The sequence below is a fragment of the Scleropages formosus genome, chromosome 23 (assembly GCF_900964775.1).
Source record: "Scleropages formosus chromosome 23, fSclFor1.1, whole genome shotgun sequence".
NCBI classification, from domain to species: Eukaryota; Metazoa; Chordata; class Actinopteri; order Osteoglossiformes; family Osteoglossidae; genus Scleropages; species Scleropages formosus.
The window spans coordinates 13,264,787-13,287,929 of NC_041828.1; the positions used below are offsets into that span (position 1 = coordinate 13,264,787).

The 23,143-nt window shown below is 45.2% G+C and overlaps 1 protein-coding gene across 1 annotated transcript in view; it reads right to left on the bottom strand.

Moving 5' to 3' along the window:
• Nucleotides 1-23,143, bottom strand: part of gabbr2 (gamma-aminobutyric acid (GABA) B receptor, 2) — a 161,349-nt gene that overhangs the window by 43,846 nt on the left and 94,360 nt on the right. Inside the window, exons 4-11 of the mRNA XM_018731961.2 lie at nt 21,222-21,323; nt 17,483-17,548; nt 16,056-16,244; nt 15,647-15,889; nt 9,323-9,383; nt 4,110-4,190; nt 2,329-2,479; nt 1,559-1,691 (exon numbers count right to left, since the gene is read on the bottom strand). Of these exons, the coding sequence (XP_018587477.1) occupies nt 1,559-1,691; nt 2,329-2,479; nt 4,110-4,190; nt 9,323-9,383; nt 15,647-15,889; nt 16,056-16,244; nt 17,483-17,548; nt 21,222-21,323 (1,026 nt within the window). The remainder of the gene's footprint in view (nt 1-1,558; nt 1,692-2,328; nt 2,480-4,109; nt 4,191-9,322; nt 9,384-15,646; nt 15,890-16,055; nt 16,245-17,482; nt 17,549-21,221; nt 21,324-23,143) is intronic.

A 23,143-nucleotide genomic window follows, 5' to 3' on the forward strand; every position in this document is an offset into this window, starting at 1 on the left:
ATCAATGTACTACTGACAATGCAGAGACCATATGTGCTCAATTCTTAGTACTCTGACTACTCACAGACAATCCCTTTCCAATTCCAATCCCTTTAATGTGACATTGGTGATGTATGAGTTGAGGAGGAAGTTCAAACACTAATAGGAAATTTGTATCAAACATTGTGTGATATTTTTGTTCTGTGTGACTCTAGGTTGGATTTTGTTAGGTACAGCTGTCTGCAGCACTATTTGTGTGTCTGAAAAGCCCTGTGTTTGCGAAAGGGCTTAATATCAGGAGGGAATCGTGTCTGTAGGGTTGACATGTGTTTCCTGCAAATCCCAGGAGCACGAAAATCCTGGACACAAGGCTGAGATCCTGCCAGCACCAACTTGGGAAACAAGAGAGGTGTTTAGCTGAAGACAACTGCACCCACAGGGCTTCAATGAAAGTTCTAACAAGAGTAACCCTTGTCTGCACACTTGGCCTCCAACACTGTCAGTCCTAAAACAATATGACTGAGACAATATGATCTACTTATTCAAGGCCAAACAATCACTGTTAACTACTAACTGAAGACACTGCGGTGGAGTTTAGATGGACACAGTATTGGGTTGTAACACTGCAGAGGTGTTTTCTTAGATGTCAGTTAAGGGTCCCACTACAGCGGGAGCCAAACAGCTTGGCTTTCCCCAGACATGGGCCTATCGACCTTGATTCCTCGATGCACCTTAGTGGCAAATGAACCGATGGACTATCGATTAGTTCGTGACAGCATTTGATGCTGGCATCCTGCCACCTGGGAGGATCAGGACCCAAGGGAACCGTTTCCTCTCGTTCCTGCGGAACCGCCATTGATACAGCCAATACCGTGCTTGCAGAGTGAATACCATGCTGCTTAACCCCCACAGCCTCAGACCAAAAAGTTGAATGTTTCACAGAACTCCACATTTGATTTCATCGCTCATACTATCACTAAGAAAAAAATTTAATGTTTTAAAAGGAAGGAAATCAGCTGTACAGGGTTACCACTGACACATTTAAAATGCATGAACTGGACAGAATTCATGCAGTTCCTCAGCTAGCAGCATTTTCTTTCAGTTCCCTCTTATAATCTATATTAGAGAAAATGTCACATTACAGCATGATGCATAGAACATCACTTAACAAAATCTCTTTTTTTACAGCCTAATGTGGCATAGACTTGTTGGATAGCCAGCTTTATTTGTATATATTTACTTGCTAACTATAATCTGTTGTATCCTTGAGGCAATTAATGATAATCGATGCCTATTAATTATAAGGCCCCATCACATTGAAATGTTTTATTGGAAAGTTTAAAAGTGTTCAGTGTTGGGTTTAATCAGGCAGGCTGCCAAATACAAATCACTTAGGACAACCTGTTTTCTCGTGAACCTTTGTGGTACAATGATGTGGCTTTTGCTCAAAATCTACGGTGCGCAGATAAAGCAACGTACTGAACGAAGACCGTAATTCACACATCAACTGTGAAATGCCAAAGTGCTGAGAGTCCATTGTTTTCCTCAGACTTGTCCACCTTCATCAGAAGGTACTCACCGTGCAAAGGGTTTCAAATTCCTTATCAGAGACGAAGGAGCCATCCAGGCCGAAAAGGAATATGGAGGCGTAGGACAGCATTCCCCCAAGGATAATCAGGTTGTTCATGTATGGACTGGACATCTTGATTAGCCTGGAGGAGACGGCAGACAGATGGAGGAGATAGGGAGAGCACTATTGATCCCATATCCTTGTGAACGTAATGAGACCGCTTCACTGCTGCGACCAAGAAATGGAACGCCGGCCTGACCCGGTTCCGCCACAGTCTGCCGGGATGCCTTAAATAGGCTCATCAAAGGGCCGCGCTGCGTAATAACTCTAATTTTCCATCCGCAGGATCCGAGAGACGACGGGACTTTTCACAGCAAGGGAGGATCTGCGCACTTGTGGACGTCTATAGCAACCAGGACACCCCCCCCCCCCCGGCCCATGGCAATGGATGGCGTTCTGCTGCTGCAGCTCTGACAAGCCAGCAATAGATTATGCCAGGGGATTATACCAGCTGTGAGACGAGTGGCTGCACAATCACTGACCTTTACCTACTGGGGAGTTAGAGGTCGGTTCCAAGCATGAAATGCGTGGGGGAAGGAATTCCTTCGCAAGGCGTGACTGAGGTCTACTGAAGAGTCATCCAGAGAGGCCTTCACATCAAAGCTGATCCTGTTCTCCTTTCACGGTCAGCTCAGCGATGGATTTCTGCTCCTTATTAATGACTGACCAGGCCCGTCATCCATGCGTGCTCCGGGGGAGCTGCGGACTGGCGGTCTCACCTGTGGTTGCGGTTCTTGATGTTGAAGAAGAGGAAAGCCCCAGCCATGAGCATGCCCAGGATGGTAATGGTAGACAGGATGCTGTAGAGGGGTACGTTGATGTGCCGCCGCTGCAGCCTCACAAATGTTCTGTCCTTTGGCGGTTCCACTCCTGCAGTTACCAGTGGTAAAGGGCAGCTTCACAACAATTTTCTTATTTAAGCTTAAACAGAAATCAGATGTATTCCTGTGCAATGGAGAACATAAATCACATTCTAAGTGAGAATTTCCTCGAGTCTGAAACTCTGCAAGCGAGAAGCGTGTACTGTCATTGCCCAGTCAACTTCACTGTGCCATTTTGGGACCAAGTTCACTACTGCTCGGTTCAGCCAAAGTTTTTCCCTCCAAAAATAGGAAGGTACCTCAGTGTGGAAAAAGAAACAGCATTAATGAAAGTGATGATCTCCAATACGTTCTTGATGTATGGCTGGTGTGCTTTGCAGAGTGAAACACATAGCAAGCAGTGAATAAAACACCTGCTGTGGAAGTAAAATTTCTGTCTTCCATAGAAAAAAATTGCTTTACTGAGCAGTAATCCTATTGTATGAAAAAACAGTATATGCTTTCATAAGCCGTTGCAGTAGTTCATCATTGTACGGGACCTCGTTGTACGGAAGAAAGGTCTACTGCACGAGCATAAGTTAGATAAACGTGATATAAAGCTAAAACACTTGTGAAATTATTTAGGCTCCGTTGGCTGGCATACAAACTTCGTGTAGCATGCTTAAGACTTAAAATTTACATCGCTTGTATGGTCGTGGGGGGCATGGTGTGAGTGCAGGTTCATGCACAGCACCAGCGCAACAGCCCTCTTAAACACCCGTAGCATTCGGTGCCAGGAAGCCCAGGTGCGTCCTCGAAAAAGCTGCCATTGTGCTAACATGACGCCAGAGGACGAGGAGACGCGACTCTTTACAGAGGCCCACAGCCGCGTAGGGACAAACCAGTGCCGCGAATGCTCGCTGCTGAGTCTGAGCTTTCCTGCACTATTCGTCATTTATCACGTCAAAGTGGACCTGGAGTTCCCCTGCTTTTATAGGCCAGCTATACATCATAAACGCTCCGGAGATTATCACTTTTATTAATGCTGCTTTTCTGTACACTGAAGGTACCCTGCTATTTCTGGGGGGGGGGGGGGGGGGACTCTTGTTAAACAGTAAAAAATGCTCTTAAAAACTATGCTTCTTTAACTTAATCATTTGCAAAAGCCAGGATGACTAAATATCTTTATATTCCGCTCAGCAGTTAAAGAAGGGTGTTCTTTATGTGGAATGTTTTATACCTGCAGCACAAAAGTCAGGTCCAAATGTAGTTAAAATATGTTTATGCTTATAATGGGTCTAACTGAAAGCGGAAATTGGATGCTCACAATAAAAAGGATATTAGTTCCTTTGTGTTTGTTCTTTGTTCTGGTAAATGAGTTGCATTCTCATACAGTTAAGCGTCTCAGACCAAACCAAAGCGCTGTATTTGCCTAGTTACACAGTTTCAATTTTTTCGCTAATATGATATGCTAAATACAGGCTCAGGTGTGTTAAATGTGTGCACTTATGCGTGTTTTCTTGGAACCATTCTATACCTCAGCTGGAATAAGCAAGTTTGGGCTGGAAATGAGAAAATTCCTGCGCTGACCGGGCCAGAGTCACGGCTGGTGTGGGCGCAGGGAGATCTCAATGTCACGCATCTGACTGGCCCGTCTTGGCTACTCTTCCTGATCTGTCCACCGCCTCCTGCTCCCCTACCTTGAAACCTGATGGTGTTGTTGATGAGATCCAGCACATCCTCTATGGCGTTGTACTCGCCAACCTTCACTTCCTGGCCCTCTGCAAAAACACACGAGGAGAACATGTCCGGTGAAACCACTAGGTAAGAACTGACATTTTGTTGCATTATTATTTTTATCCACTTGAGTCGACAGCGGGCCCGCTGCCAGACGCATATACCGTCTTCTCAACCAACGGCTGAGGAAAAACTGGGCCAAGCTTAGTAAGGTCTTGGAAAGGACACCACGAAGTAACACCAATCTCCTGCCAAAACTGGCACAGGTGGACATTCAGGGGGCAGCATTTGCTTTCCGACATGTACTTTGCTCACAAGAAATGTTTACAGATGCAGTGCCCAGAAACACACGGGCACTGAAACCTCGTGTTTTTATTCACGTACTCTATGTGCATAGCCTTAACTTATATGACACTTTGGAGAAAAGCATCTGCTAAATGAATAAATGAGTATCTCAATGACAGGGGGTGCGGTGGCGCAGTGGGTTGGACCACAGTCCTGCTGTCCGGTGGGTCTGGGGTTCGGGTCCCGCTTGGGGTACCTTGCGACGGACTGGCGTCCCATCCTGGGTGTGTCCCCTCCCCCTCCGGCCTTACGCCCTGTGTTGCCGGGTAGGCTTCGGTTCCCCGTGACCCCGTATGGGACAAGCGGCTCTGAAGATGTGTGTGTGTGTGTGTGTGTGTGTGTGTGTGTGTGTGTGTGTGTGTGTGTGTGTGTATCTCAATGAAATGCAGGCTTTGACCACTATCCTGCATGGGGTTACCTTCAGATGACGGCAGGGAAAAACTGTACGATTGCAATCATTTGACAGTCAGCATGTGAATATCCTTGTTGAATGAAACAGGCCACAGATGAAGTAACATCTCCAAATAACAGGAAACGATGTCTGTTAAAGAAACCTTCGTGAATACCGCAGTCTTGGCAGTGCTGATGTCTCAAGATTTCTAGCACTTTCCGCACATTTGCTTCGAGGAGAAATACCGCAGAATTCTTTGATTCCCCGAAATGACATGCCGGTGTCCTGTCGCGATGGATTCCAGCCTCAGCTCACACTAAAGTGAGCATGTGTTAAAATTCTGCCGGTTTGTAAATACTAAATCGCAACGTGTGGATGTCGTTAGCCAAGAACCATTGTGCTGAGTAATGTGTAAAAGGGCAGCTTCAGGTTTTGCTTTGGCGTCCTGCAAACTCCTGCCTCTCGCAAGCGTCCCCCTTAGACCAGTGCACTTCTAACAGCGGTGCCCCTATACAATTTACTGTGAATTTATTACTCAACAAGATGCAGGCTGACAGTGTTACTGGAAATACTTGCTTTCTCATGCAGGTAATAAAATATGTTGCACTAAGAGACATTTGAAACAATAACTGTCCCGGCCTGCTGTAACCCAGGAGCACCAGCTTTTATTTGATATGTTTGCAAGACAAAGACAGCAACACAGCACGCTCCCTTGTAATTATTACTTACTGTCACATCTTCAGTCAGCTGACACTTTCATTCAGAACGACTTAAAATGTACCCTTTTATGCAGCTGGATATTTCACTAGAACAATTCAGGTTAACTGTGATGCTCATGGGTAGTACGGTAATTCTGCTCCAGGGAGCTGAACTAGAAAGGTCTAGTTTATGAGTCGGAGTTCTTATGCACTGGGGTGCCTGCCGTCCAGTATCCCGATGCACACCAGCAAGTGCAAAGACTGTGAAATAAATTAATAAAGTTTAAGTGATTGCTGGGGGGTGTGGTGGCACAGGGGGTTTGGCCAGGTCTTGCTTTCTGGTGGGTCTGGGGTTCGAGTCCCGCTTGAGGTTCCTTGTGACGGAGTGGCGTCCTGTCCTGGGTGTGTCCCCTCCCCCTCCAGCCTTTTGCCCCGCGTTGCCGGCTTAGGCTCCGGCTTGCCGTGACCCCGCTTAGGACAAGCGGCTCCAGACAATGTGTGCGTGTTATTGATTGATTGATATTGACTCTTTGATAGAATATGTGTGTCTCTGCTAGCAAGCGCCACATGATCAAGAGCACAACTATTTGAACACACTTTCTGCCAACAGGAAACGCTTCTCCCGTTCCCCACCATGAACATTTACATCCCGCTCACTGCCTGAAGGCAAAAAGCAGGCAAATTAAGATTCATTTGTATACTGTGTCTGAAATGTACCTGTAGGATGTTAATAAGAATTTCAAACAAGATGCAGAAAAATCCCGTTCCCTTGGAAACGGAAATCCTATCTGTTCATTAACAATTTATCGCCATAGACCCAACGGTGGGGTCCAGGTTCCAAGGGTTTGAGACGATGAAATAAAGCAAGGATTAAAGGTTGCAAAACATTTACGGCAGGCACAGAAAGAGCGTGCAGGCGCAGGAGCAACACCATCACAAATTGCATCTGTTTCTGCTGGATCTGCTTCACTTATGGAGAGGGCTGATGTGTCAGACCCAATTTGAATGATTGTTCTGGTCATTTAATTGCAGTTGTGATCTGAATGTGGGTCTGAATTAGGCCAAGTAACTGGTGTGTAACAGTGAACAGGGAAGATTAAGTACTGGAAAGAAGCATGTCACCCAAGGTACTCTATTTGGGTGCATTAGGTCAGTAACTCCAATAAATCACCCACGATTTCCCACCCAAGAGCTCTGCTAAACACCTGTACAAGCTTTCTAAGGTTATTTGCTTTAGACTGGCGTGTTTGAAAGTTGGCGGACCATATCAACTCTGACACAGTCCTTCTCAAAGGATGGAAATGATGCCTCCCTGCTGTTCTCGATAAAGCCCTAAGGAGCAGTAGGGTGCCATGGTACATTTACATTTCTTTATTCTTCCGATGTTTTGCTCCAAAGCAACTTACAGTGTTAAGCTCCTTACAGTGATTTACCTATTTATATCACTGGGTAGTTTTTGCAGGAGCGATGTAGGGTAAGTGTTCCCCTCGAGGGAACTGCAGCAGGGGGTGAGATTTGAACCATGGGCCTTTAAGTGGAAGTTGCCAGCGCTAACTGCTACATCCCCTGTGTCCCGCTTGTAATAACATCATTTCATCCCCTGTGTGTCACACACGTTGAAGGATCAACCATCAAAGGATGGACTCCAGTCAGCTCCGCCTGAACTGACTTATGTGACATTAAAGCAATAAGGTGTGCATCATTTTGGAATCCAGGGACAGATGCTGTGTTTGAATAATAACATTTATAAAAATGGCACAAAAAGAAACCAACTGATCAGGTATGTCAGCAGACTAAAGTACGAGCTGCCAATAGCTAATGAGGCACCCCAGTCAAGCAGAGTAGAAAAACGCAGCTATAATGATGTTGTTTCCTCACACAAACTCGCTTACTGTAATTACTACTAATTTTTAGTAATTACAAATTTCTAAAAAAAAAAAAAAAAAAATCAAAACAGAGGAAGGAAAAACTAACAAAGAAATATAATTTTGCTTTAGAATTTCTAATCCTAAAGCTGTAGATTTATGTCTCATACATCCTTTAACACAAACAATTCAAAGATAAAAGCTTCCTGCATGTGATCTAATTTGTTTACATTTTTATTTATGGGCCTGTGAATGCTTGTCTGCACGCTGGAGTGTGAGATGTGTTTTCAGAGGAGCTGAGCAGTGCCCCATGGGAAGGGCAGCACTGCAGGCTGGGACAATATTAGCTTATGGCTGAATTACCACCCTGGCCTCACGGTGGTGAGGGAGAACTTTGCCGCAGACCTCATCCAGGATGGGTTACCTGCTCCACATTTAGTGACCCCACCCTGCTCTTTCCTCTAATGCATTTGGCAGAAGATGGAGGGAGGACTGAGTCACTATGTCCCAGGGAAAGGGAATTACACTGATATGTGGAATATTTTCTTATAAATCCATTGTTTAAGCAATACATTAATCGAAAGGAACTTACTTTATGGGACAGTAGGTGGTGTGGCGGTTACAACTGCCAACTTGTACTCCAAGAACCCAGGTTAAAAATCCCACCTCCTGCTATAGTACCATTGATCAAGGTCCTTACCCTGAATTGCTCTAGTAAAATGTACCCTGCTCTAGAAATGGCTGCGGCATTCTGGAGAAAACCATCCAGTAAATAAATGTAACATTTGTTCAGCAGGGTGTTTTTACTGGAACAATTGGGGGTAATTGCCTTAATCAATGGTCAGGCTTCAACCAGTAGCCTTCGAATGTAAGCACTGATTTGTTGTTTTTAAACCCCACTCTTGTGATCCCGTAACATCTTTTCATGTAACTCTTAGAAAACCTTCATCATAGCTAGAGTGAAGAATCCTTAAAATAAAGTTGGGCACATCACACATCAGCTGTCCAACCCAGCAGTTTCACACATATTTTGGCTAAATAACTCGGGCCAACCTGGGTCTTCTCTTCACTGAAAAACAAAAGATGTGTGCAGGCATGATCAGATATGTGTTGTTCACACCCTGAGACGAGTTGCCACACCACAGTAAATCCAGGGTGCTACGGTAGGCTGTCATGTATCTTTACTGGAAGGTAAACCACTTTGACGCTGTGAGCAGGGTATGCCATGATCCAGACCTAGAATGCATGCTTACTGATGGTGGCCACCGCACTCTCGGCCCGACAAGAAAACCTTTGGGTCAAACTGTCTGTTCTGTCAGTCTTTCCTGAGTCCTTAATTATTAATCTTAATTTATTTGGTGCCTTTATCTAAGACAACTTGGATTTCTATACTAAGGTACCTCAGTGACTTACCCATATATACAGCAGGGTATCTTACTGTGCCATTTCAGAGTAAGTACCTTGAACAATGGTGCTACAGCAGGAGTGGGATTCAAACCGGGAACCTTCAGAGTGAAAGGCAGCTGCAGCCTAACTATTACCAATTGTACCTTAACCACCATCCCTGTGTGCCTTTTCCTTTCTTAAAACAGGCTTTCAGAGTCCTCCAGGAACACAAGTGAGGTTTGCTGCCCTGTGCAATGATGGAGTCACCTTTGAAAAGGTGACTACTTAGTCTAGTGTGTGAGAAATCCCTGCTCTGGCATACAGATCCACGTACAAATCCTTCAAACCTAAGCCTTCGGTTCTGAGCAACTGTGAAAACGCATGCGGAGGAGAATGCAGAACAATGGGACTGAATGAAGCCCCCTCTAAAAAAGAGTGAATTCAGTCACAGGCATAAATATGTTGGCAAAATAAGTACGTCTTGTGCTCACCTTGGAACTGCGTGAACTTGATAGTCCCCATCCGTTCTCCATTCCTGAACATGACTTGACCCTGTGCAAACAAGGGAAACAGAGGTCTTTTGGTACATTCTCATGTATTAAACACAACAAAGCATTCCAGATAAATGTCATGGATATGAAAGACACTGAAAGTAGGCAGTAATGACCTTTAGAGCAATTTTTCCCAAATTTTTCCTGGTGGCCACCCTTAATACAGTCTTGCAGCAATAAACTCCTGGTATATTTAAAGGTAAGTATCAGTCATTTGGTTACATTGTGGTTATTCATATATTTTTATTGAATTAATCATCAACAACGATTTTCAAAGTTTTTAATGAGAGATTCACATTTTTTAATTTAGCTGACACTTTTAACCAAAGTGACCTACATCTCAGAAAACAAGTGAAAATAAAAACAAATTTAGATGAAATCAAAGATTTTCCCAGTGGCTACTATAATACTGCTTCATTTTGCATGTGGGCTCCTCTAAGTTTGCTAAAATTTCAGTGGCTCCTATAGTATCGCACTCAGAAGAGTGTTACTGCTGAGCCCGTGCTGTTCATAAAACCAATAATAAATTATCTAATTAATATTGAAAAACATTGTTCTGAATCGACAGGCTTCTCGCTGGTCCGTTCAAATACTGGAAGCGAAGGGAATCAAACATCGTTGTATTAACCTTATACTGATGCTATGTATCCACAACTATTGTACTTTAATTACAGTTGTGTACAGGTGGCACATCAAGTAGCGCTGCTGTCTCACAACACCTGGGGGGTGGAAGAGGACATAGATTTCATCCCCACTCGGTCTGTGGGGGGGGGACACACGACTCAGACAGGAAACCAGTCCCCAAGCAGGACTCGAACCCGAGACCTGCCACAGAGCAGGCCCCGGCCAAACCCGTTGCATCACCACGCTCCCCTCTCTACTAGTGACGTAATCCCCTTATAACACTGTATACTTTATGAGACCGTCTCATTCAGGTCATGACCACGGGTTCAGGAATCGATGCTTCAGAGAAATGATTCTGAACTTGCAGTTTTGTGGAGTGCAACAACACACTGCATGTGAAACTCTATCGGGACACATCAAGTACTTTTTGATGAGCACAGCGTATCGATAATAACCTTGTGAAAATGTCTGTTTCCGTGGTTTTGTACCGGAAGGCAAAGATTATGATTTAATTTAGAAAGATGTATTTGCTGTTTAGAGGGGGCGCGGTGGCGCAGTGGGTTGGACCACAGTCCTGCTCTCCGGTGGGTCTGGGGTTCGAGTCCCGCTTGGGGTGCCTTGCGGCGGACTGGCGTCCCGTCCTGGGTGTGTCCCCTCCCCCTCTGGCCTTACGCCCTGTGTTACCGGGTTAGGCTCCGGTTCCCCGTGACCCCGTATGGGACAAGCGGTTCTGAAAATGTGTGTGTGTGTGTGTATTTGCTGTTTTTTTTTTACTGTTTCATAAGTGATTTTTTTTTGGCAATAATAAATCACACATAAACCGGCATGGGTTCTGCTAACATTGCTGCCTGTCCTTGGATCATTTATCAGACTGGAGGTGCTTGAATTGATTGGTTTATCATGGTAAACATAATAATGTGTTGGATAAAGTGATTTGATAAATTCAACAAAAAAAAAAAAAAAAAACGCTTGACAAGAAAAAAAGGTCAATAATCGCTCAGCAAGTTTCTGCAGGAGCAGAAAGCGATTTCCACTTGTGAGTGTGTGCGGGGGGCAGTCAGGCAGACCGCGGCTCACGGTAGATCCCGAACGAGTAGCGATGGTGCGTCGTCTCTCAGGCCACAGCCGACTAGTTCTTGAGATGTAGAGATGCCTCCTGTTTCTGACAGTCTCCGCCACACAGCGCCAACTCCGCCACACGCATCACTCAGAATCAAAGGGAAGGGAAAATAAGGGACGCCCGCTGCGGCGTTAACGGCAAATGACCTTGAACGACGAAATAACGGCGCATATCAAATCGACGGTCCTTGGGAGATGTCTGCGCAGCGCTAAAGATCTTTAAATACTGCTCCCTTCAGACAAAGTCCCTAATTAATTCAGTTTGCCGTCTACCCACGCAGCTCTCTAATTTGTCATTTAATGCGAGTTTTCGGTGATTTCATTCGGCAAAAGAGGTGAAGGAGACGGAGGAGCAAAATGATTAAAATGGTGTTTAAAACGGGAAGGTGATTGAAGAGCCAATTTAATTTTCAAAAAGGCAGGAAAGCTTTGAAGTGCCGCGCGGCCATGAGCTCGGCACCGTTTCGGTCTTCGCGTAGCGTCAACGCTGTAAAAGTGCTGCGGAGCAGCGAGTCGCCGCGGACGAGTGACGGTGAACCGCAGGCCTCTCCGCCGGTCGAGGCCCTGGATGCGAATCTGAACAGAAGAGATCCGCACAATATCCAGCGAAACAAATAGCGTCTGAGCGTTCCTGAGTGGCGAGACGAATGGACAAAACGAGAGCGTTTAAACGGGAAGCCTCCACGAAGAAAGCATAGGTACCGGAGACGGAACAGATTGTCTGTTTGCAAAGCGCCACCTCCTGACCCTGGTTGAGACAGCCGCTAGAAGATGCGCTTGTCTAAGTGTAGGAAAATTGTAAAAATCACAGAAAACCAGCCCCAGACTTAAACACAGTTAGTAGGCCCTACGCAGTACCAATATAATATAGGCCACATGGAGAAGGAGATGTTATATAACTGATTCGCAGCACAGGTGGTCCCTGCCTGGCACTGCAGGACAGCCCTGGAAGAAGCCAGCAGGGGGAAATGGGCTCCCGTCTGCAGCGCCATCGTAGCCAAGCCACGTGACGCTCAAGGTGGAGGCCTGGGCTTCAGGCTGCAAGGTTATAGGTTCAGATCTCAGTGGGGCGACCGCTGCTGCAACACGGACCCTTGAGTGGGGCAGTTACCCTTAGTTGCATCAGTAAATCCCCAGCCTTATAAATGAGAAAAGTGTAAGTCTGTAAGCTGCAGCACCCACACTTGAAGAAGAAAAAAAAAACTCAACTGCGGATAAAAGAAATAAAAAATGATTGGACCCATGGAAAAAGAATGCCAGTGCGGTGGCCAGAAAGACAATCAAGCTAAAGGACACATGTGACCTATACCATCACCCAGCTGCTGCTCCTCAAAAGCCCACAACGTGTCTTTGTCTCATGTTCCCACCCTCCTGGAAACCCGTCTGTTCACCGCACTGAGAAATTCCAACAGGTTTCTGAAAATCTTCCCTCCGCTTGTGAGGCGCACCATGGTTTACCATACATGAGCAAACATCCTCCTCCGCCGCTAATTGTGCAGGGAGGTGGACGGATTAGAAACGATTGAAACACGCCAACCGTAACCGAGGGGGAAAGGAGAAGCTACGACTACACCGGGATCCATGCTAACCGCATCTGGGTCAACCGCCTCTGCGTACTAGTGCTGCCAGCATCTTAGGAACCAGGAAGATGCGTGTTATCATGTGCTATCATTTTTGTGATTTTGTTGCTGTTGTTGATGTTTCTAGCTCATGCTTTACTGCAAAGTATCTTACACCCTCCCCCCATTTAGGTGAACTGAGTTTTATGTAACACGAGCCGATATCGCTTGAAGGTACTACAGCAGGACCCTATTGTCACCGCATCCTCTCAGTCTTTTTAAAAGCAGCATCCCTTACATCCTTGCGGTGTCTTTTTAAATCATACCTTGGAATCTGAGCATATATAGATATAGAATGCCTCTGGAGTTTTGGAGAACTGCAGTAGGTTCCTCCTTCGCATCCCACAGCTTGTGGAAGGGAGGGGAGGGGAGGGGGTCCAGCATGCGGAGAGAACCCAGGCCCAAAACTCATTCCTAGGTGCCTCTCCATACTGAACACTCACGTCCTGCATTTCTCAGCTGTTGGATTGATGAGAGCAGTACGGCGGCGGATCAGGCTGCACTCGGACAGGTCACTTCTGCGGGAGGAGCATCGGGCCGCGGCAGAGGGTCTGCGTGCCGGTGGAAAATGCGCCGGCAGCGCGAAGGCTACTGACACTCGGTGGCAACGGGGACCATGCCAGGACGTGCGCCCATACTGGGCCATCTCCAAGGGGGATTAGGTCACCAGACCTTTTTTTCTCCCACCCCACACGTGAGATCAGTGTCTCTGGAAGCGAATCTCCCCCCTGCGTGAGCCGAGCCAGCGAGACGCCCACATCCAGACCACAGGCTAGCAAGAGGACACGCGAGCTAATGTGAGTCCACAGTTCAGAGAGAGAGAGAGAGAGAGGAAGCAGGAGGGAGAGACGGAGAGTGTTCATGCATGCGTGTCTGTGTGTGTATATGTGTGTGTAAGGGAGCAACGAAATGTGGAGAGCAATTTGTACCATATAAAATGAAGATGGCCTCTTGGCAAAAAATGGCAGCTCCTCCGAAAGCTGGATCTAAAAAGCCATATTGGTGCACTTGATTATGATGTAAAGTGACGCTGCTGACAGTCCAGAGTTCTGCCTTATGGCTCCTGCTCATGGCATGGCCCAGCTCTGCCACTGAAATATTTACAGACGTCCTCAATGGACAGCATTTATTTTCAAGCCTATGTTTTTTCCATGCTTAAAGTCCTGTGCCTGACTTCAGGTGCGAATAAATTGCTTGGGCAGAGGAGGTTTCTAAAAGGAGTATGAAATAGGAGCTGGTGTGCAGCTCTTTCCTTTGTCTTTCTTAAGACCAGGGCTCATCCAGTCACTCAAACGCATATTATTTAAACTCTTCTTACACAATTTTTTCTTACAAATCCACATATTTATATGTATATGTATGTACTGTATATGTGTGTGTACACATATAGCAAGGTTAATCAAATCTTGGCAGATTTATATATGCACAGATTGTCCTGGTCTCCATAAATGAATAACCATGAGTTGATACAGTAAGAATACCCTGCTGTATAAATGGGTACATCATAGTAAATCGATTATCTTATCTTGTGAGTTGTCTTGGACAATGGAGCTGGCTCAATAAAGGTTAATAATAATAATAATAACAATAATAATAATGATGTTTAATAACAGCTGAAAAGCTGTGAAATCCAAAAAACAGGAATAATTATATTAATAATTCTTTGTTCCATTCACAAAAATATGTTATTGTGTCTGTACTGTGCAGTAAATGTGCCAGAAAAGGTGATATGGAGAAGGAAGTTGAAAAAAAATCTCTCTGTGTAATTGCTCTTGACCATTGATCATAGGTTCCTTATCCCACCCTCTCAGTGACAGCAGCTCTCTGTATTTCAGCATCTTGCCCTAAGGGCTTGCTGGCTCGAGCCCCGTTGGGCAGGGTCCTGCACAGCCAGACCTGTATGCTGCCTCCAAACCCTCCATGCCCCAGGCACCATGTGTGCCATCAGTGCTGTGGATTCAGGATGAAAGTCAATGACAGGAGCTGGACAGTGAGGACAGGCAACCATGGGGCTTCTTGAATGGACCCCTCATTATGATAAAGGCAACCAGGCGAGACTGAAGGTCCATCTCCTGCACTGTTCATGCAGTGGCCAGTCGCTCATCTCTCAGTTAGATGTTAATATGGAAAAATTGATCACTGGTTACATTTTGGATGAGTTAGAACACACATTTTGTTTTGATATAAAGATTCCAAATAATAATTAGGGGGATCCTTTTCTTAACACTACTTTATGCCATTCTCCCCAGCCAGTGGAAACTCTCAGTCAATGGATCCCTTCAAGCTGCCATTGCAAAAAGGCCTATTCCCGGCTTTGGGAAAAGTCATTTGACTTGTTAATGTGGCAAGCATGGTTGCTTTTGTGCCTTGATCCTGTGAGGGAGAATTGTTCATGGTACAGGCCTCATGTTTCACAGAGCTCTTCACACAGTGATGTTTCAAGACCTTTAGTCCTGCCTCTGGAATCTATAAATAAAGCCACAGATTCACACTGCCCTAGGTGACTGTTCTTTTTCATTCATTGTCTATAATTACAGTCTTAATGAAGTGCATCTTCTGCCAGACACTGTTGAAGTGACTTAAAAATATGAAACAAGACATAATCGATGGTAAAAACGGGAGAGGATGTCGCTGTGTTGTGTTGCTTCTCTGGGGACTGATCGGTCATATATTGGTCTATTATATCCAGACTGCACTAGACAAAAGCAACTCTGAAATGTCAAACTTTGGACATGTTTAATGCAAAAGTTGAGCAGAAACCACAGGAGAAGCAAAATTTAAATCCCACTGCCCATTACATGGCAAGACCACAATTTCACAATTTTTTTTTTAACACAAAAAGAACATATTATTATGTAATGCTATTTACACCACGTTTGCTGTTATTCATGAATTTACTCACCGTTACTCCGAAAAAGTTGGTCTCATTCATGACATCCAGGACCATTTTTCCCACCTCCTTGTCGTCGACTGTGAAGTTGTGGTACATGTTGTGCCGCTCTTTCTCCCTCAGCCTCTCCATGACCCGTGTCAGAGTCTTCGCTATGACCCAGATGCCATCATAAGCAAAGCCATGGAATTTGCTGGACTCCACTCCTTTCTGCATCCGCTGCATGTTGTACTCCTTCTCATACTCCTGTGGAGTCTGAACACAGGGGGCGAAGAGGTTGGTTCGAAGGAGGCTCTGTGGACTGCCGACACCGGGGCTGGAATTCAGAGGCAGTTCACTGGTTTTCTAGCCCACTGTTAAAGCACCACTCTGACTGCCGGGGAAAAGTGAAGCTTTGAGACAGCATAGAGTTTTGGCCTACCCTTCCAGAAATGCCCTTGACCTGCTTGGCACTCAGGGGCTCAAAGTCCACGCTGATGTAGCCCTCCATAGCCGTCAGTAACTTCTTGGTGGTGCAGTTGGTCGAGTTGGCCTGCTCCCACCAGTTGCCCTGGTACCACCCAGGGATGATCCACTGGTACTTACTTCCAAACATGTTCAAATTGTACGCCTGGCAATGGGACATCAAAAAAAAATCTCGTCTTCCTGGGAATTTTTCTCACTCATTATCATTAAACACAAGTCCATGACAGTGCGGCAACAGTCCAGTCTATATAACGGAAGTACAGACTGTGAGGCCAAGGAGTGTACACCTTGGACAGGAAGCCAGTCCATCCCAGCGGATGTTTCCTTATCATGCAAATTTTTACCATACTTTACACCTGCAGACAAATTGGTAAACATGCCATGGAAGCACATGGAGTACATGCAGATACATTACGGCAGGAGTTATGTCATAGAGTTCAAGCATGTGTCAGGATGGAGCACTACGATAGAAATCAGACCTTGAGACATGGCTGATTTGAATCTACTAAACTGTAGAACATTGCCTCGACAGTGCAATTCAGAAAAAAAGTCCATTCCAGAAGAATGATCTGCCTTCCCAGGAAAGGACAGAGCTGCCAGTGAATTAACAAGGGCTCTTTACTTCACCTTGGAATCTGGTCAATGTACCATTTCGTGCCCAGACACAAAGGCTGTGCACTCCTTGACACCCACTGTACATTTCAAATTTTCAACATTGGGCTTTTAATTAAAATTGTGATATTGTCTGACTTTCTCTGAAGCAGGCTGTGAACTGGGGAACCTTCTTAAAACTACAATGGTTGCCTTTAATGCTGGCGGCTGGTAATATTAAAATGATCATGATCCATATGCACCGATTGGGGAATTATTATGTAACCCAGGAAACGTAAAAATAGCACCATTTTAAAAGAATCAGAGGGCCGTGCCAGCAGTGAAAATCACAACAGCGTTCGGGTTTGCTGCATCCGAGACCATGGGTCACGAGGGGCAAATGTGTAAGTGAGGTCTAAGCATGGGTGTCGCTTCCAAGGATTCATCTGCCTCCACCCCATCTCCACGTTGATCTGAAACACAACTAGTCTCCGCCTGCAGTAAGACCATGTGAATCACCATGGGGGTGCTGTATCTTGCTCAAACACTCTCAGGTTAAATCTGTACCAGTGCTGAGGGGAAGGCACTCAATGCCATCGATTTACAAATGAACACGTTAGCCGAACACACATTCAAGGCGTGACATGACGTCTTCCCTCCTTGCGCACTCTCACATGGGAATGCCTGCATCAACAGTATCAGCAGCAGTGGTTCCTCTAGTGGGGCGAGTCTCAGGAGGACAGAGATAAGTCATGCCGACAACAGTGTTGCAAGCCCGATGTCACTACTTACGCAGCAGAACACTTTGGAGGCCAGGTTTTCATCAAACTGGCCGATAATGATTCTCACGTCGTTGTCCTGTGCCGGAAAGAAAAAAAATGTTAGGTTAACATCCCTTGTCATCCCAGCAGCAAGCAGAACACCGGCCCGCTGCATCCCAAGGTGAGTGAAGGGCGGCTCAGCAGGGCTGACAGCATTAAACTACATAATTGTCTATCCGTAAGAGCGGCCACGGTAAATGTCAGTGCTGAGAATTGTTTCTGAAGGCCTAAAGAGCGAGGGCCACTGATGCGAGAAGGCATGGACTGATGGAATCAGGCAATGATTTACCCGTCATAAAAGCATCATATTTTCAATGAGCTCTCCATCAGGTCTTGCCACAGCGAAAATTAATTGATAGCTCTTGATATAATATGTTACATTGGGCTCTGCCAAATATGAAATGCATGGCTTTCCTGGGCAAATATTTAAATGGAATTTTATTTATTTATACTTTTTGTTAAAGCAAAACTGACACTACTGCATCTGTGTTACATCTGTATTACAGTAAATCACTTTATAGGACATGAAACAAACAAATAAAATGAGTTTATCCTTAAAAATCAGCATACCATTGCAGTTATAGCAATCTTTGACTGACTGCCTGGGAATTTGTAGCAGAATATAATTTGACCATAACTGAGCCAATAATTTTAATATTTTACAATATGTATGGAGGAACTGAACTTGGGTGATTACTGTTAAGCAATGTATTTTTCGTGACAGGTACTGAAAATTATATACTGTTTACTGGAGGAAACAATGCACTACTGCATACTGATCAGCACTGGTCTTCCATCTTTAACTGTGTTTCAAAAGATCAAACTGGCCAAATATCCCAGGTGCCACTAAATGAAATACAACTGTTATACTTCATGTCAGCAATTTCGGAATTCATGAGACACAGAAAAGCCATAGTTCCAAAATCAGCCTTGATTAGTAAATGAAATCTGTTGGGATGTATAACCAATCCATGGGTATACCTTTTTAAACTTGTCATCCTGTGATATTTTTCCCATTTATCAATAATGAAAAAGGGCTAGAGGTCATATGGAAGTAATGCGAGCCACCTTCTCTTCTTCCATGAGCAACAGGACAGACTTGTTGTGTGGCTATTGCAGCTTTCCCACATTCCCACAGAGCGCTCTCAAAAAAGCCCCTCATCCCAATCCAGCAGTGGCATCTCATTGCGGCCAGAGGCCAGCTGGACTGCCAGAGCTGTGTTCTTCCCAGAGGGCTCTGTTAAGGCCTGGCATCTCGCCCCCTGGAGAAGTACTTGGGCTCCTGTGGCAGCTTGACAGCTTGGGGCCTACAGGTCTTTCATGAGTCCCATGAGGTTATGTGTCCAGCTTCATACCAAAGAGAACATGAAAGGTTGAACCTCAGTTTGAATCAAATTTTTGTGATATACACACACACACACACACATTTTCAGAACCGCTTGTCCCAGACGGGGTCACAGGGAACCGGAGCCTACCCGGCAACACAGGGCGTAAGGCCGGAGGGGGAAGGGGACACACCCAGGACGGGACGCCAGTCCGCCGCAAGGCACCCCAAGCAGGACTCGAACCCCAGACCCACTGGAGAGCAGGACTGTGGTCCAACCCACTGCGCCACTGCACCCCCCATTTTTGTGATATATTTAATTACAAATTTAAATGTACACATCAAACCTGAAGCAGAAGCAAAAAAAGGGTTAAAACCAGACAGTCATTGTTCTATGTTATTCTACAGAGGGTTAAGTCTAATGTTTTCAAGATGCTGTATATGACATCATCTATATTAATAAATGGCATTTTGAATTTAAAATAAACAATGTCCTCCCTACTGTAAAACAGCAGCTGTCTTCAGCGTCTGCCACAGAGGTTCTGTTCCCATTGCTGATTTGTACTGGCTTGGAATCAGTTGTCTTATCTTTCAATTATACTACAGCAATATCTCCTTGAAAAAAATTGAATTGACTTGTATGAACTGCTATTCAGCTGGAAGCATTATCTATTTGCAATGTTCACAGCGAGGAGTGACATGCCTCCAAGGCATTTACCCAACAACCCTCTGACACATGGCCGCCAAAGCCAAAGATGAGCTAGAAGCACTGGCCAGACCTCTGGCACCACGAAGACCCTTAAACCCATTACAATAAGGGATGAGTTCATCTCTTCCATCAAAATGACTCGGACTCCCAGGCTCCTTTGTAACTTATTGCAATTTGTGCTCAGGCGTGCTATTTGCATATTAAACATTGTAAGCCCTGACCGTAACGTCCAATTTCCTTTTACAGCTTTATTTGGCTTCATTGATCAGCTCAAGATAGCATTATATGATTAAGAATAAAGCAAGGCACGTTCTGGGAAGCACACAAGACCATCACAGGACCTCATTACAGAGTGTTTACACAAATTAAACTAATTGCAATTATGTGTATGAAAACAAAGTTCACTGTTCGATAGCCCAACGTCTTCTTGTCTACTCCAAAGAGCAGTAACCTCAGAGATTAACAGCTCAAAGTTGCCGTCTCAGCTCCTCAGACAGCAACACTCTGGCTGCTTGAAATCCAGTACAGGGCAGAACAACATAAATGTTTAAAGTCTATTTAGGGGAAAACAAACGCTCCTAGCTCAGACCGACTGTCAACAAACCAAATAACGTGTGACAACGCTTATCACATTAGGCTGACGTGTGGACGCTCTCACAAGGGAGGCTCGCTCATCGCAGAACGCAAGCAACACCTTCTCTAGAGCACCGAGAGCTCGAATCATTTGCATCTTCATGCCGAGCGGGAAAACAGCAGTGGTGGTGTGAAGGAGGAGCAGCCCCCCAAGGCTCACCAGTAGTGGGGAAACCACCACAGAGACGGGTTCACAGACAGCTCTGGGTGCAAGTGTTATGGGTGGAGATTGACCCATGAGGACAGCAGTATGGCATTGCTGCTTCTGCAGAAACTCAAATCTGGATGTGTGACATCTAAGGGGAACGCGCTTATGAAGGGGTTCCATAGTGGTCAGTGAGATGGGACATAAAGGCTCTAAACTCAAGTAGATGTAAAGAAATTTAAGAAAAACTATTTTGGAAACAAAATATGGTTGATAAATTCTTAGTATAGTATGCATACCCTTGGGTTATAGGATTTGTTTCATAGTCGAATTGTGACCCTCGCTCAATCATTTACATTAATCGCTTATCCTTGTTTCAGTGGTCCGGAGCCCAAACTGGAATCATCAGCCACTAGGCTACTATTCCATTGCAGGGTAGCCACACACCCACACACTCACTCATTGTTAGCAATGTAAAGCTTTGCATTCAGGAGATAGAGAGTAAGGTCACCATAAGTTTGGTTGGGGCAAAGTTGACTAATGGCAACCACTCGTGTGGTATTCATGGTAATGAAAGGTGTGGAAGTGGTTTATCACTGCATTCTTCTGTACATATCTTTGGACTATGGGAAGAAACCCACACAAGCACACAGAGAACATGCAAATCTGCACAGACTGGGCTGTATTTGAACCCAGATCTGAAACCATAGTCCAGGAGCTGTGCCACCTTGCTACCTAGCTAGAATGTACACTGAGGTAATTCTATGGTGACATAAGAGTAGCGAGTCTCTGTTAAGAGGGGAACTGTAAGAGCTGTGAATGAGAGGAAAGCTCAGGTCCCAAGAGGTGTTGGTCTGACAGAAGTTTTCCCTTTATTACCATGGTGCAACGTCACCCACCTTCAGCTTCTTCACATTGACGCAGGGGTCGTTGGAAAAGCTCTCGGTGTCTGCAATCTGGATGTCCGCCTTCTCCAGCTCGTTGGTCAGATCATTCCGCACCTGTCAGGAAGAAGGAGAGGGCCTGACTGATAATGGGCCGAGCAAGAGGAAGGACTAATCTAGAACAACGTCACAGAGATAACCTTTGGACTGATTAATGTTTCAATTTCGCCTAAAGACCACTCTGCCCCTGAATCCAGAATGGCGTAAACACGGCATGTCTGTGGAAATGTTTCCAGTGTGCCTGGATTCCCTGTTGAGAATCGGACATTAAGTACAGTCTCTGCTAATTTGCACTCAGTCGCCCAGTGAAAACATTTGTAATTGTCAATTAATGCATTTAGAATAAATTGCCCTTTCAAGACACAAAATTACTTGTGGATTCCCGTCGAGCTTTGGCTGTGGTGGTGAAAGTGTGCTGCAGCTGGGTCTCCTACATGTGCCATTGCTACAGCCGGCACACCTGCTGTGGCCACATCACTGCTTATTTTGACTCTATCGACAAAGGAAACGAAAAAAGGGGCATTCAACAGGCGCTCCAAGTTGGGTTAATGCAGAAGACATCTCAAAGCATCACTGAGTCTCTGAAGGCAGAAGAAGTAGGCAAAAAAGGTTGTTGTGAGATATTAAATAACTAATGCTTCCTGTTATGTGAACCTCTGGCAGAATGAAGATTTTGAGCAATGACTCAGTCAGGGGATGCTGCCACAAATGCATTGAGCAAAAGGCAAGGGAGGCCTCATCTCGCATTGGCTAAGCAGCTCACAACTCCCATGAGCACGTGCATCCATGAGCCATCCGTGTCAGATTTCCCGCTTTTTGCACATTCCAACGATGCACGGTGGTGCGAGGTTCATCTCGGATGCTACGCCACATGTCTGAATGGCGATGTGTCAAACCTGGTGCAGACTGCTCACCACATGTCACCGGCACCTGGGGGACCGGCTCATGGGGATTCCTGTTTGTTCAGTCCCAAGTGGGAATAACTCACTGTTCTCTTCATCTAACATGGTAAAGCACAATAACCCTGTCATTTCGGGGGGGGGACGGGTGAGGAAGTTATTCTGAAGGACAGGCACACATTTTATTTAGTCTGCAGATATTCCAGCAAAGTAATAATTCTTAAAATTTGGATGTATATGGGCTGGGCTTGCAGAGCGAGCACATTTAACCTGGGACAGTTTTGAGGGCAGTAACAGAACACTGAACAGTAAGAGAGCTCAGGCGGATTAAAGGATTTTAAGCCAAAGCCAAAACCCTCCGATGATGGATGTGATGAAATATATAATGTATTTATATTCTGCTCCGTTAAGTGAACCTTGAGTAACATCATAAACAGGAGTCAAGAACTGCGAAGTGGTGCAGACTGGCAGAGAATGTTTTTAATGCAGTTTTGAAAACACCAACTTTTTACAAATGTAGATTGTTGCCTTTGCAGTTCATCTATCTATCTATCTATCTATCTACTTTCAGCAATTCAGTAGTAAGCAATATTAAACTGTGGTTGTGTGTTTTGGCGAATGGTTAGTTTACTTTAATGTACTTGCACTTAGAGCCCACTGGAGGATTTGCACCTATGGTCAAGAAAGTTTGCTGAGCAGCAAAGACAAAAGAGGTACACGGGGTGTGGTGGTTGGTTTCTAGAAAACAGTGCATGCAGCAGCACAAAGATTAGTGGTCTTTTACATGCCTTCTATGTAATTGACTGTTGGGAGCAGGCAAGAGTTTGATCTAATACTTCTCTCCAAAAATGTTTTTGTGTATTCGATTTAATGATGGGTAAGACAAAATTAGACAAAAAAGAAAATATCTTTTCAAAATGCAGCACAGACAGGATGCAATGGGCAGGTAGAGTTTTCCACTTGCGAGTTGGTTTTGCA